At 40.8% G+C, this 15,504-nt stretch overlaps 1 protein-coding gene across 1 annotated transcript in view; it reads right to left on the bottom strand.

Annotated features, from left to right (window-relative positions):
* Positions 1 to 15,504, bottom strand: part of LOC126268133 (1-phosphatidylinositol 4,5-bisphosphate phosphodiesterase gamma-1) — a 255,096-nt gene that overhangs the window by 112,195 nt on the left and 127,397 nt on the right. Inside the window, exons 12-13 of the mRNA XM_049973664.1 lie at positions 12,609 to 12,790; positions 10,930 to 11,107 (exon numbers count right to left, since the gene is read on the bottom strand). Coding sequence (XP_049829621.1) covers positions 10,930 to 11,107; positions 12,609 to 12,790 — 360 coding nt within the window. The remainder of the gene's footprint in view (positions 1 to 10,929; positions 11,108 to 12,608; positions 12,791 to 15,504) is intronic.

Raw genomic sequence — 15,504 nt, forward strand, 5'->3', positions numbered from 1 at the left:
ATAGAGTCAGCTCATCAGCATTACCCTGTGCCACAGGTCATTTGTAAAATGTATCATGATGATGGAGAATAAATCTGTTCACAGGCTAGCAAATTATTTACCAATCACCTGTCCTCCCCCTGTTACATATGTGTGTACACAAATTTTCCTCATATTAATCAGGGAAATTCTATGTCACTGTAAAAATGATCATCGGATGAAAAAAGTTACTAACTAACAAGTTAATGATATGAATATAATAGAGGGAAACATTCCACGTGGGAAAAATATATCTAAAAACAAAGATGATGTGACTTACCAAACGAAAGCGCGGCATGTCGATAGACACACAAACAAACACAAACGTGCACACAAAATTCAAGCTTTCGCAACCAACGGTTGCTTCATCAGGAAGAAGGGAAGGAGAGGGAAAGACGAAAGGATGTGGGTTTTAAGGGAGAGGGTAAGGAGTCATTCCAATCCCAGGACCGGAAAGACTTGCCTTAGGGGGAAAAAAGGACAGGTATACACTCAAGCGCGCACCCGCGCGCACACACACACACACACACACACACACACACACAAGTGGAAAAAGGACAGGTATACACTCAAGCACGCGCACACACACACACACACACACACACACACACACACACACACACACACACACACACACACACACACAAGCCAACAAGGCTTGTGTGTGTGTGTGTGTGTGTGTGTGTGTGTGTGTGTGTGTGTGTGTGTGTGTGTGTGTGGGGCCGCTCCCAGGATTAGAATGACTCCTTACCCTCTCCCTTATTAAAACCCACATCCTTTCGTCTTTCCCTCTCCTTCCCACTTTCCTGTTTGTGTGTCTATCGACATCCCAGCACTTTCGTTAGCTAAGTCACATCATCTTTGTTTTTAGATATAACTAACAAGTTATATTATATGCCTGCATGCTGACCATTTGTAACAGAAAAATTATATATTTGATGTAATAATATAAGACAACAACCTTTGGAGTGCCAGATATGACAAAACTGTTTCATCTGATATGTGATGGCTACTTAACCTCAAATTTCAAGAGGAGTGTAATAACCCTGATTTCAAAGAAGAGAGGTGGTGACATGTGAATATGGTCAAACTATCCATTTAATAAGGCATTCTTGTAGAAAACTGACACAAATTATTTACAGAAGAACAAAAAATTGGTAGAAGACAACCTTACGGAATATCAATTTGGGTTCTGGAAATATGTAGACACATTCAGGGCAATACTGAACCAGTGACTTATCTTAGAAGGCAAGCCTATGTTTATAGCGTTTGTAGATTTAGAGAAAGCTTTTGACAATATTAATTAGAATACACTTTTCAAAATTCTGAGGGTAGCAGGGATAAAATACAGGAATCAAAAGGTTATCTACAATCTCTCCTGAAACTGTACAGCAGTTATAATACTCTAAGGATATAAAGAGAAGCAACAGCTGAGAACAGAGTAAGGTGGGGTTGAGGATTATCCTCAATGTTACTCATTCTGTAGCTTTATCATGCAATAAAGGTAACCAAAGAAAAATTTGGAAAGGGAATTTGAATTCAGGGAGAAGAAATAACACCTGGGGTTTTCCTATGACACAGTAATTTTATCAAGGATGGCACAGGACTTGTAAGAGTAGTTGCACAGAATGGGTAGTGTATTGAAAAGTGGTTACAATATGAACATCAATGAAAACTCCAGGCCGGAACATCAACAATATAAGGAAAAGATAAATTGCTGCCTACTGTAGAAATGGCACGTTAAGTTGCAGACAGGCAAAAGTAAAGGCACTTACATGTGGGTTTCAGCCGGAGCCTTCATCAGGAAAAGACAGAGAAACACACACAATTCATTCACACAAGCAAGCACGACTCATGCACACATGCTTGCCATCTACAGCAGCTCGGACCAGTTCAAGCTGCTGGAGATGGTGGCCATGTGTATATAAGGTGTACTTGCCTCAGTGAATGACTCTTATGTGTTTCTCTTTCTTTTTCTAATGAAGGCTATGGCCGATAGCTATGTGTAACTGTCTTTTAGTTTTGCCTGTCTGCAACTCAACGTGTCATCTTTATGGTAAGTGCCAGTCTATCTTTTTGTTATGCCGTTGAATCACAGTGAAAGTAAAACAAGAGTAATGGAATGTAGTTGAATCAAAACAGGGGATGCTGAGGGAGTTAGGTGAGGAAATTATATACTAAAAAATAAGTTTTGCTATTTTGGTAGCAAAATGACAATGGTAGAAGGACAGAGGATGTATACAGACTGGATACAGTGAGAAAAAGAAAAATTTGCTATGTTCAAATATAAGTTTAAGTGTCAGGAAGTCCTCTTTTTCTTTCGTTTGAGTATATGTCGGAGAGCAGCCTTGGACAAAAGTGAAACACATACAATAAACAGTTCAGACAAGAAGAGAGCAGAAGCTTCTGGAATATGACGCTACAGGAGAACGATTAGGATTAAATGGGTAGACTTGATAGCTAACGAGGAGATACTGAATAGAATTTGGGGAGAAATGAAATTTACTCCACAGTTTAAATGAAAGAATGGACTAGATAATAGGGCACATCTTGAGCCATCAAGGAATCACCTATTTGGTCATGAAGGGAAGTGTAAAGGATTAAAACTGAACAGAAGACCAAGAACTGACAACAGTAAGCATTACCATATTTACTCGAATCTAAGCCGCACTCGAATCTATGCCGCACCCGAAAAATGAGACTCGAAATAGAGGAAAAAAAATTTTCCCGAATCTAAGCCGCACTTTAAATTTGAGACTCTAAATTCAAGGGGAGAGAAAAGTTTTAGGCCGCACCTCCAAATCAAAACAAAGTTGGTCCATTGTAATATGAGACACAATTTAGGTCGAATGAATGATGATACAGCTACAGTACTTTGGTTCGAGTCGTAAGCTTAGAAGTTAAGCTTTACCAGGTAGCCACTGCTATGCGTTAGGCTAGTTTGAATTGATTACTTATTTTTCTTTGATCCGATAAGTGCCGTTCTCTTTGTTGTAGGTGTTTACGTCACTCTAAACTGAAAATACATTACTGTACTGTGTCATGCATTGTTTGTCGCATTCTGATTATGAGTGTTTACGGCCGCTCGCCGCTCGCGGCATGGCTTGCTTTTGTGCGCACTACCGCCGCTTACAGTTTAAGAGATAGAGGAATCGTCTCATTAGGAAACAATGGCAAGAGACTGCTATTTGTTGTTACTTACACTGCTTCTTTCTTTGATAACGATCAAAAGGAACCAAATAATAGGCTGCGTATGATGGAAGATGTTCTGAATGAGAGTTTGAAAATCTTTGCAGACGCCACTTTTGTACATTATATTCTCCACAGAAATTAGAGTCTTTTAGATTTAAATATCTAGTTAATTGCTATGCTTCATTTCTGACTCTATTACTATTAGGCATACGAAAAATACGAATATAAGCATGACATGATATGTATATCTTCCGTGTTTGCTGTTGTCTCACTCTAGTTTCGTAGTTTATTAGGCAGACAGGATTTAAATGAGATAGCAACAAACACAACTTATGGTGAAGAGAATACTGCATGTGATTCACAATTTATAAAAATTCCTATTAGCAACCATCTCTTCTCACAGGTAGGAAAAAAATCAGAACGTAGAGTTGACCATATTGACAATCATCCCAAACAGTCTTGCCAGTCGGAGTTTCGTAGTACACTGAAATGCTGTTACATTCGAAGATGAACAATATGGAATTTGTATTTACTTCGTTGGATAATGTATGAAAATGCAGTGGTCGAAACTCGGGGCGAAGAAAAAAAAGCTCGTCTTCCACCTTTTTTTAAATTTATTTACTGACGAAGAGATCTTGGCGCCAGTATTTATCTTTGTGACTGCAAAGCAGTCGCCCCATTAATCTGTGTCCTTGGTGGCTCAGATGGAGAGAGGGTCAGCAATGTAAGCAGGAAATCCCGTGTTCGTGTCCCTGTGGGGGCACACATTTCCAGCTGTCCCCATGGAGATATATCAACAACACCTGTCGGCAGCTGAGCGTTTCAGTTAATTATCATTTATTAAAGAGTTTTATTACAACAAGACAAGTACAAATACTTAACTGTGATAAATGAGCTGCAAGCAAATGGCAATATACAAAATAATCAGTCTTCTTCCGAAAAGTCAAACACAAGTCTGTGCTACGTAGCGATTGCTCATGATAGAGGCTACAATGCATCGGCTAACGAAGTGGCTAATGTTGAAGCTGCTATCAAAGTGGGCTGCCAGCAGTCAGGTGCAGCGCTTATGTCCTGTGCAGGGACTTTTCCATTGCACGCTTCCCGTGAGACCCAGATTTCCAACTGTCCACACTGCAAAGCATGCCTGCGTAGCGCTGCATATATTTGACGGCAGAAGTTAGTTGTGGCGGCACCTACCAAATTTTTCAGAACTTCCGCTTACTTTGCACTCAATTCTAAGCCCCAGGCGGTGTTTTGGATAACAAAAACCGACAAAAAAAGTGCGGCTTAGATTCGAGTAATTACGGTAGTTACATAGACATGATGATGCTTTCACAGGAGGGACTACTTTGGACAGCTTCATCAAATCCATTTTCAGACTGAAGAACACAGCAACAACATTAACAGAAGCATGTAATGAGTAAGCTAAAATTTTCTAAATAAAATTAATTCTATGGAACAGGAGATGACCAAAAGCAAGCTTATCAACTTTCTTCAATATTAGCTTAGAAGTCTGTTACCCATTTTGCACCCATGAGTAAATAACTGAAGAACTATTGATACCGGAAATGAGATTATTTTTTCCTTCAGTTATTGTACTTACCGGCTTTACTGTTCCGAATGAAAAACTTATAATTTGAAGTATGTTGTTATTTGTTGTTTATAGAATTTGGAGACTGAATGAGTGACTCACACTGCCAGATGAATAAGCCTTCAAAATACACCTGGAGAGCTCTAACAAAATGAAGCTGGAATTTCATCATGTTGGGAGACAACAAAATTTTTAAGAATTACCACCTGTGTCACAGGAGCCACTTATTCAGGAAGAAATGTCTACATAACCCTTGAACATAACTTCTTTCGAGGTTAATAACAGAATCAATAAAACTCATGAAACCCTGGTCCTCCCCACATGATTTCATTACAAGTTAGGGAGTATCCTGTCTAACAAATAAGATTGCTCTTGTCTTCTAAACATAAACAGTATGGAGTTAGTATGTAGGGTATAGCAATAAGCTCTTGGTTCTGGAGTTACTGTTGGAAATCCTTGATGTACACAAGGATGAAGAGTAAAACTGCATTTATATCAAGGACATCATACAACAGGGTCGAAGAGAATGAGGTAGAGCAGTTGTTAACACATTAAACTTATATTTCAAAGGATGGAGCTTGCTCTGTCTGGCATCCTGATTTGCCAGGAAGGTTCCTTCATCAAGGTTACAGCAACCATCTGCCCTTGTAAAGCACACTGAAGTGCCAAAGAAACTAATATAGGCATGCGTATTCAAATACAGAGATATGTAAATAGGCAGAATACGGCACTGGGGTCGGTAATGCCTATATAAGGCAACAAGTGTGTGGTCCAGTTGTTACATCAGTTACCGCTGCTACAATGGCAGGTTGTAAAGGTGAGATTGAACATGATGTTATAGCCAGCGTACGCGGGATGGGACACAGTATCTCTGAGGTAGTGGTGATGTGAGGATTTTCGCATACAACCATTTCACGATTGTACCATGAATGTCATGAATCCGCTAAAACACCAAATGTCTGACATTGCTGCGACCGGAAAAAGACCCTACAAGAATGAGAGTAATGAAGGATTGACATGGAAGGAAGAGGGATGAAGGAAAAGGAATGGTTAGGTTTAGGAAATAGGGAGAGTTCAGAAAAGTTGCCCAGAACCCTGGGTAAGGGGTGAGTTACCAGATGGGATGATAGGATGAGAAGCAAAGACCGACAGTTTGGGACTGCACAGAAATCTTGTCTGGTGGAGTCCCAATAAACAGTCTTTTTTCTTCTCCTGTCCAGTAAGTCTCCCGTGATGCGGGATTCTGAAGGACTTTTCTGAATTCTCCCATTTTCCTGTAGCCCACCAATTCTTTTCCTCGACCCCTCTTCCTTCCCCTTCAGCCCTTCTGCCAGAAGGAGCCACTGGTTCCAAGAGCTTGCAAATTTCAATACTTTGAGAGGTATGTTCTCTTGCCACCACTTGGTGAATAAACTTTTTTATCTCTCCAATTACATTAGACTTCTTAGTGAGCTGGAACTGACTTCCATCAATAAAAAAATAAGGAAATTGATAAGTGTACCTAAACATACACTCCTGGAAATTGAAATAAGAACACCGTGAATTCATTGTCCCAGGAAGGGGAAACTTTATTGACACATTCCTGGGGTCAGATACATCACATGATCACACTGGCAGAACCACAGGCACATAGACACAGGCAACAGAGCATGCACAATGTCGGCACTAGTACAGTGTATATCCACCTTTTGCAGCAATGCAGGCTGCTATTCTCCCATGGAGACGATCGTAGAGATGCTGGATGTAGTCCTGTGGAACGGCTTGCCATGCCATTTCCACCTGGCGCCTCAGTTGGACCAGCGTTCATGCTGGACGTGCAGACCGCGTGAGACAACGCTTCATCCAGTCCCAAACATGCTCAATGGGGGACAGATCCGGAGATCTTGCTGGCCAGGGTAGTTGACTTACACCTTCTAGAGCACGTTGGGTGGCACGGGATACATGCGGACATGCATTGTCCTGTTGGAACAGCAAGTTCCCTTGCCGGTCTAGGAATGGTAGAACGATGGGTTCGATGACGGTTTGGATGTACCGTGCACTATTCAGTGTCCCCTCGACGATCACCAGAGGTGTACGGCCAGTGTAGGAGATCGCTCCCCACACCATGATGCCGGGTGTTGGCCCTGTGTGCCTCGGTCGTATGCAGTCCTGATTGTGGCGCTCACCTGCACGGCGCCAAACACGCATACGACCATCATTGGCACCAAGGCAGAAGAGACTCTCATCGCAGAAGACGACACATCTCCATTCGTCCCTCCATTCACGCCTGTCGCGACACCACTGGAGGCGGGCTGCACGATGTTGAGGCGTGAGCGGAAGACGGCCTAACGGTGTGCGGGACCGTAGCCCAGCTTCATGGAGACGGTTGCGAATGGTCCTCGCCGATACCCCAGGAGCAACAGTGTCCCTAATTTGCTGGGAAGTGGCGGTGCGGTCCCCTACGGCACTGCGTAGGATCCTACAGTCTTGGCGTGGATCCGTGCATCGCTGCGGTCCGGTCCCAGGTCGACGGGCACGTGCACCTTCTGCCGACCACTGGCGACAACATTGATGTACTGTGGAGACCTCACGCCCCACGTGTTGAGCAATTTGGCGGTATGTCCACCCGGCCTCCCGCATGCCCACTATACGCCCTCGCTCAAAGTCCGTCAACTGCACATACGGTTCACGTCCACGCTGTCGCGGCATGCTACCAGTGTTAAAGACTGCGATGGAGTTCCGTATGCCATGGCAAACTGGCTGACACTGACGGCGGCAGTGCACAAATGGTGCGCAGCTAGCGCCATTCGACGGCCAACACCACGGTTCCTGGTGTGTCCGCTGTGCCGTGCGTGTGATCATTGCTTGTACAGCCCTCTCGCAGTGTCCGGAGCAAGTATGGTGGGTCTGACACACTGGTGTCAATGTGTTCTTTTTCCATTTCTAGGAGTGTATATTTTGGTGAAACTAAAAATTATCACAAAATCAAAATTAATACAGTCATTCTGCCATGGCTTAAGAGATCCATTATGATTTCTAAGTGAAAAACAGCATTAGGGACAGTCAGTTCCAGTATGTCAAGCCTAAACAGCGGTTTTAAAAACAGGATTTCAAAATACTAAATGTGCGAAGGTAACAGTTCATTACATACATGAAACATCAACATGAAGATGAACAAGATTAAGAAAGTCCTCAGTCTTGTTTCTGCACTAATCTTCACTCCTTCCCTTATTTATGTTCCATCAAGGACTTAAGACCACCATATTAAGACTTGAAAATATGCTTGTCCCAACTGGAAATTGTAATGGCAAGTTTCTCAAGATCATTACAGTGGATATATGGGTGTAATACTGTTATACTTCTCACAGAGAGTGTGGTTTGCAAATTTTAAATCTACACAGTTTTGTGTTATGTCCATAATCTGTGTGGTGGGACACTGGTACTCTGCATATTTGCACTTCACGCAAAAAATAAATTATGAAAATTGTGGTCAGGATCAAAATGATAAGGGTGACATGCACCACATACTACTGCATACAAAGCACAATATAGACTGTACAGTTAAGTGAGTTCAAGGGGAATTCTCTTCCTATAAACTTTATGCTTTGCCATGTCATTTTACTTACATAAGTTCAACATGATTGCTAAAATCTTGGCAGAGGACAATGCAAAAAAATTTCGATTTATACAGCAAAATCTACAGATTAAGATTTATTGAAGCAGCAGTCTGGCAGTTGTTTGTATCTTTGTATGGTATTTTAACACTTATGCTCAATTTTGTGCCAATTTTGACAATAAACACATATATTCGTGCACTGAAGCAAAGTACATTTACTCTGACACTTTACAGAATAGCTACTAAGGTTTGTACAGATGGTAAAGTGATCAAAAAGAAGTTTTGCACCATGTGCATATCTGCAAGTATCAGCAGGCTCAGAGCCAAGGGGATTAGGAAATGAAAGAATATGCCCCGTGGGAAAAATAAATAAACAAATAAATAAGCAAAATAAAGACATCTGTTCAAAAATATACATCTATGAACACCCAATATCATATTGCTCCACCTTGTGCATTGTAACAAGCATGGATTCTCCTAGGCATGCTGACCACAAAATGTTCAAGATGCTGCTGCTCAAGCTCCCCCCTTCTCTTAGATGGCAGGTTGAGTGTGGGAGTAGGGTTCCTGATTTGATGCATTGTAACTGTCTGTTGATCTCAAGTGTGTTTGGTGTGTTTCATATAAGGAGAGTCAGTCAGCCAGCTTAGCTGAGTGGTAGCGTGTTTGCCTACCATGCAGTAGGCCCAGGTTTGATTCCCAGCTGGGTTGGGGATTTTCTACCCTCGTGGACTGGGTGTTGTGTTGTTCTCATCATCCTTTCATCACCATCACTGACATGCAAGTCACCCACTGTGGCAACCTGAAATAAAACCTACATCTGGCGGCCAAACTTCCCCAGTTGGGGCCTCCTGGCCAACAATGTCACATGATCATTTCATTTCAAACCAGGAGATACCACAGTCCTTTCAATTCCTAAGAGTCCTGCCACCTGGGGGAAGGTGTTTGCAAGGTGGACATGTTATGCCCAGGATTTAGCATCTTGTGATATGAATCCACTACCAAAATGCTGGAGACTAAGGCTGGATCATTTGCTGGAGGGTCCTGTCTCAATACTGCACAGCCCTCAAATTACCCAACAATAATAAGGGACACCCGATGTCTGTAAATGATAGTGGCTCAAAATGCGATCTACATATCTCACTGCTGAATCCTTAGAACAACATGTACCAGGTGCAGAAGTATGAAATTGGAATTCTCCTATTGATGCTATTGGCCGTCAGTGTAGGACCTGTGAGACCGCATCTGGAGCGCCTTTTTATTCCTGTAACAGCTGACGACGAATGTCAACACAAAGTAGCCTACGTTTCATACAACGGTACCTGTTTCAAATCCATAAACAAGTCGGGTTTTGGGCCTATAAACTACAATTTGCAGACAGCATTGGTTTTCTGTTACAGTTTGAAGAAAACCGCTAGCAGAATCATGTCGAATGCTTGATGGAGCTTTTGGCGAACATGCTCTTGGGAAAACAGTGTTTTGAGTGGTTCAAAAAATTCAAAAGTGGTTATTTTGACTAGAGAAACGGCGAGTGCTGGAAACCACTGAAAAAGTTCGAAGACAGTGAATTGCAGGCTTTATTGGATGAAGATGATACTCAAACTCAACAGGAACTTGTGGCACAATTTAATGCGATGCAGAAAGCCACTTCTTTTCAGTTGAAAGCTATGGACAAGGTGCAGAAAGTAGGAAAATGGGTTCCGCATGAACTCAATGAAAGACAGCAAGCAAATTGAGAAATCACTTGTGAACTTCTGCTCGCCAGGTACAAAAGAAAGTCATTTCTCCATTGAATAGTGACAATCAATGTAATATGGATATATTTTGAGAATTATAAGCCCTGTAAATCATGGGTGAATCCAGGCAAACCATCAACATACACTGCAAGACCAAACTGAATTGGAAAGACGACAATGTACTGTGTTTGGTGGGATCAGAAAGATGTCATCTATTATGAGCTGCTAAAACCTGGTTAAACCATTAAAACTGATCATTACCAACAGCAAATGATCAATTTAAATCAAGCATTACATGAAAAATGACCAGAATATGGAAAAAGGAAACACAAAGTCATATTGCTCTGTGATAGCGCCCATCACACATATGACTGCAGTGAGAAGTAAATACGTAGGCATGAACGATAAAGGAGCAAAATGTGAATAAAATTTGTTTTATTTAATCAGTTTTAAGAGTTTCCATATTAAAAATTTTTATTACTTTTCAGGCACACCCTTGCAATAACGATGTGAAATTGTTTTCCACTGCAGATGTCATACTGGTAAACTGTATATTGACTTCAAACCAAGCAATTACACATTGACAACTACATAGAAATAAAAATATTACTCAGTTTCCTAGTGCAGTAGAAATTTCATGGCTATTTTTCACGTCTCACAAAATATAATTAATAAAAGTGAGACGCCACGATTATTCACAAATTTCAACTACTACTTATACACCTGTCAGACAGAGAATTATTACACCATTATTTTAACAAACAACTTCAACATGTGAACATGTACATTACACTTACATGAGCCATTCTGCTGATAGATTCCTCTGTGACTGGATATCGCAGCTTTGTTCTGTGGTAGAGGGGATGTCTCTCGTAATAGCTCACAAGCTCAACTAGGCTTTCAAACTGAAATGTTCCAATTGTGTACAGCCGTCCTTCCAGTTTTATTCTACAGTGTTTTATCTTTTTCTCAGCCCTGCAACAATAACATCTTATACGGAAATTGAAACTTTGATACAGAATAAACAGGTTGTTTAAAATAGAATTTCCCCACTAATTGGCTCAACAGTTTGATTGTAGTTCTGGATATTAAATACATGGGAAGATCCAAAGAAATTGGTACACCTGCCTAACATCGTGTAGGGCCCCTGCAAGCATGCAGAAGTGCCGCAACATGGTGTTGCACACACTCATCTAATGTCTGTAGTAGTGCTGGAGGAACTGATACCATGAACCCTGCGGGGCTGTCCATAAATCCGTAAGAGTATGAGGGGATGATGATCTCTTCTGAACAGCACATTGCAAGACATCCCAAATATGCTCAATAATGTTCATGTCTAGGGAGTCTGGTGGCCAGCAGAAGTGTTTAAACTCAGAAAACTGTTCCTGGAGCCACTCTGTAACAGTTCTGGATTTGTGGGGTGTTGCACTGTCCTACTGGAATAGCCCAAGTCCGTAGGAATGCATAATAGACATCAATAAATGCAGGTGATCGGACAGGATGCTTATATGTGTTTCATATGTCAGAGTCATATCTAGACGTATCAAGGGCCCCATATCACTCCAACTGCAAAAGTGCCACATCATTACATTGACTCCATCAGCGTGAACAGTTTCCTGCTGAACTGCAGGGTCCATGGACTCATGAGGTTGTCTCCATACCCATACACATCCATCTGCTTGATACAATTTGAAATGAGACTCGTCCAACCAGACAACCTGTTTCCAGTTATCAACAGTCCAACGCCAGTGTTGAAGGGCTCAGGCGAGGCATACAGTTTTGTGTCATGCAGTCATCAAGGGCACATGAGCGGGCCTTGAGCTCCGAAAGCCCATATTGATGATGAATGGTTCATATTCTAACACTTTCTGATGGCCCACCATTGAAATATACAGCAATTTGTGGAAGGGTTGCACTTCTGTCATGTTGAACAATTCTCTTCAGTTGTCATTGGTCCCATCCTGCATTGACAGTGTGATGCCACAGACTTGATCTTTTACTGAATTCCTCATATTGATGGTACTCTTGTGAAATGGTCATATGGGAAAATCCCCACTTTGTTGCTACCTCGGAGATGCTGTGTCCCATCACTTGTGCACTGACTATAACACCATGTTCAAACTCACTTAAATCTTGATAACCTGCCATTGTAGAAGCAGTACCTGATCTAACAACTGTGCCACGCACTTGTCTTATGTACACGTTGCCAACCGCAGCACCATATTCTGCCTGTTTATATATTTCTATATTTGAATACCCTTGCCTATACCAGTTTCTTTGGTGTTTAAGTGTGTTTCAATAGCCAAATAATCATACTTTTCAAGATTTTACAATTTGAAGGACACAAAAACTAATCCAAAATGAACTTATTTGAGTTATTGAATAATCTATAATCAATATCATGTACTTCTCAGATTTTTCTGGCATACTGCATTTCCGAATAGGGGTGCATTGTAATTAAGTCCAATGTCCTTACCTGAATGATATAGCATATGCATCAGTATCAGATTCACTTGGTCTCACGAGAAATGCTCCATCAGCGGGGACCCTTTTCAGTAGTTCTTCTGCTTTTAGTTTTGTTGCCTGAGGATAATACCATTCCTTTCCTTCATGTTTATTTGGTTGAGGAACAGGTTTCTGCAGCTTGATGAGAAACTCCTACAATACAAGATTTTAGAATAAATATCTTCACAACACTTACCTTCTGGAAATTCATAAATTTCTCAAAACAATTGCACATATACATATATTAAGAAACCATGACCAAGCTACTGCAAGTTTGGATGTCTGCACAAGTCATTCACTACTGTTAGGATATCTACTAATAGTAATTACATGAATTAAGCCTAATATAGCCTCCCGTTCTAGGATAAAGAGAACAAGATTAGACAGAATAATTAAAATAGTTTATTATGATAAAAGTAATTAATTGTTGTTTGAGAATCATACTGTTCATCAGGAACTATAATTGAAATGGAGTCTCAGTTGATCTGCTGGAGTTTTAAGGCGTTCTGTTGAAAAAGGGTGCATATAACTGCACGCGTAAGATAGGTAAATATGTAAAGATTATGATTTCTATCATATTTTAAATAGTGGGTAGTCACTGAACAATTATAATTATGGGAAAGAAGTGTATCATTGTTTGATAGTAGGTCTTTTGAGAGAAATTAATCGGCTATGTCTGAAATACTCATCTTTAGTAGCTGAAAGCTAGAGAGCCAGAAATGTTTATAATAAACATGACAGCATGTTTACTAGTTGAAAATTAAAGAAACTACACAATGGTTCTTCTACATCTGTCACAAATGTGCAGTACATCAACCAGCTCTGTTGGTCAACCTCTCACTATGGCCCCCCTTTACCAGCTTTGGGAGCACATCTGTTTACATTTTGTCAAGCTATACACGAATTCCATGTGGTTGATGTGGTAGACGCATACTTCAATTTCTGCGTATCACTGGAATGCAGCATGTCATTTCTTAAGTGACAACCCAAGCCCTAACCAAACTGTCATGAAGACGAAATCTAGAGTAGGAGTATTCGACGAACAATGAAATCACAGACTTTTCACTAATGACATTAATAATGTGAACATACCTCATTCAAATTAAAATGAATATGAGCAATCCAGAAATGATGATGGTGACAGCAGAAGCACTAGTGAAAGTGCTTGATGATGATGATGATGATGATGACAATTTTGATTATGATTACCGGGGTATCTGAAGAACTAAATAGCATGGCTATTAGTCTCTCTATCAACATAATTATTGAGCCAATAGAACAGTTTTGTTAGTGATGTAGACATTGTCTGGTCAAGAGCTGTGACACTGTCCAAAAATGATCTACGAAGAAATATATCAATAAAACAATCTGTAGAACACTTACAAGTGAAGGTGTGTGTGTGTGTGTGTGTGTGTGTGTGTGTGTGTGTGTGTGTGTGTGTGTAAGGGGGAGGGGGATTGTGAGGGTAAAAACTGCCCTAGAACAAAAAGCTGGGGCAGGAGATGTACACTGTAACTCCATTCTCCCCACATCTGCACTGACAGGAGAGGATTCCTTAAAATAGGTCATTCAGTAGATTATGGATGATGTTTAAAAATAACACACACAGGAATGAAGTACAGCTCGGTCAGATTGAAAGTTTATGTCTCGGCAGAGATGAGGCTGTGTAAGAATTCCCCTTAGGGTAAAATAAGTGGCAGTTGGTGTCTCCTCCCCAGCTACATCCCAAAAGTCAATCACTAAAATTAATACTTTAGATCAACTGGTAATAATCACTTTCCCATAGGAAGGTTACAATCTGGGCTGCACCATCGACTAGGATCTGCAGCAGTGTTTCGTCAAGATGTAATCTACACTAAGTCGAGCGAGTCTGCATTTGCTTGAAGGATGTGGCAGACTGTTATGAGTCACATTGAAGATGCACTGAGGATGGTACTCTTGTCGTAATATGTATCTGTGTAATGAAATATATCAATGAAAATAATCATTATTTGAAAATATAATATGGATAGATAAAAAAAAATTAACTCACTAAGTGGCAGCAGGAGAGAATACACAAAAGATGTGGAAACATGCAAAACTATCGGAGCAAATGGCTCCTCCTTTTGGCAGAAGGGTTGAAGAGAAAGGTAGATGAAGAACAAAAAGACTGGTGAGATTTAGGAAATATGAGCATTTGTGGGAAAGAAACCGAAAGCCCCAGGTCAGGAAACTTACTGGACAGGATGAGGAGGAAAGACAGATTTCTGGTACCTGCACTGGATAATATTTGAAAAATGGACTTCTCTGCTTTTCAAATCTCATCTAGTGCAGGTACCAGAAATCAGTCTTTCCTTCTTGTCCTGTCCAATAAGTCTTCCCTGTCCCGGGGTCCTCGATGACTTTTATGTAACTCTTCACATTTAACGAAACCTCACCAGCCATTTTCCTTCTTCCGTCTTCTGTTACCTTCAAAACTTCTGCTACTAGAACAACGCGCCACTGGCTCTGAAAGCTTGCACATTTCCAAATCTTTTATTACATGTTTTTTCCTGCCATTGCTCACGTGTAAAGTAAGTACGACAAACACATATGCTCCATACAATTACAACCCCGAGGTATACCATGGACATTCCTGTATTGTGGAGGTCATATGAAAGTTCTTGGCTATCGGAGACTAACGAATGAGTTTGTGAGTAATTTGTAAACACAATCAGATTACTGAGGGAGTCACTGAATAGCAGAAAATTTCTGCGAGGTTGAGGTCATACATTTGAAAGATCTCTGTATCTTGCTGTATTAGTATTAGTTATGTCATGTTCCGTAGATCATTTTACCAATTATTTTATCGATATGATGTGGAGCAGGTCAGATTACAAGATTATATA

This window comes from Schistocerca gregaria, chromosome 4, assembly GCF_023897955.1.
Source record: "Schistocerca gregaria isolate iqSchGreg1 chromosome 4, iqSchGreg1.2, whole genome shotgun sequence".
NCBI classification, from domain to species: Eukaryota; Metazoa; Arthropoda; class Insecta; order Orthoptera; family Acrididae; genus Schistocerca; species Schistocerca gregaria.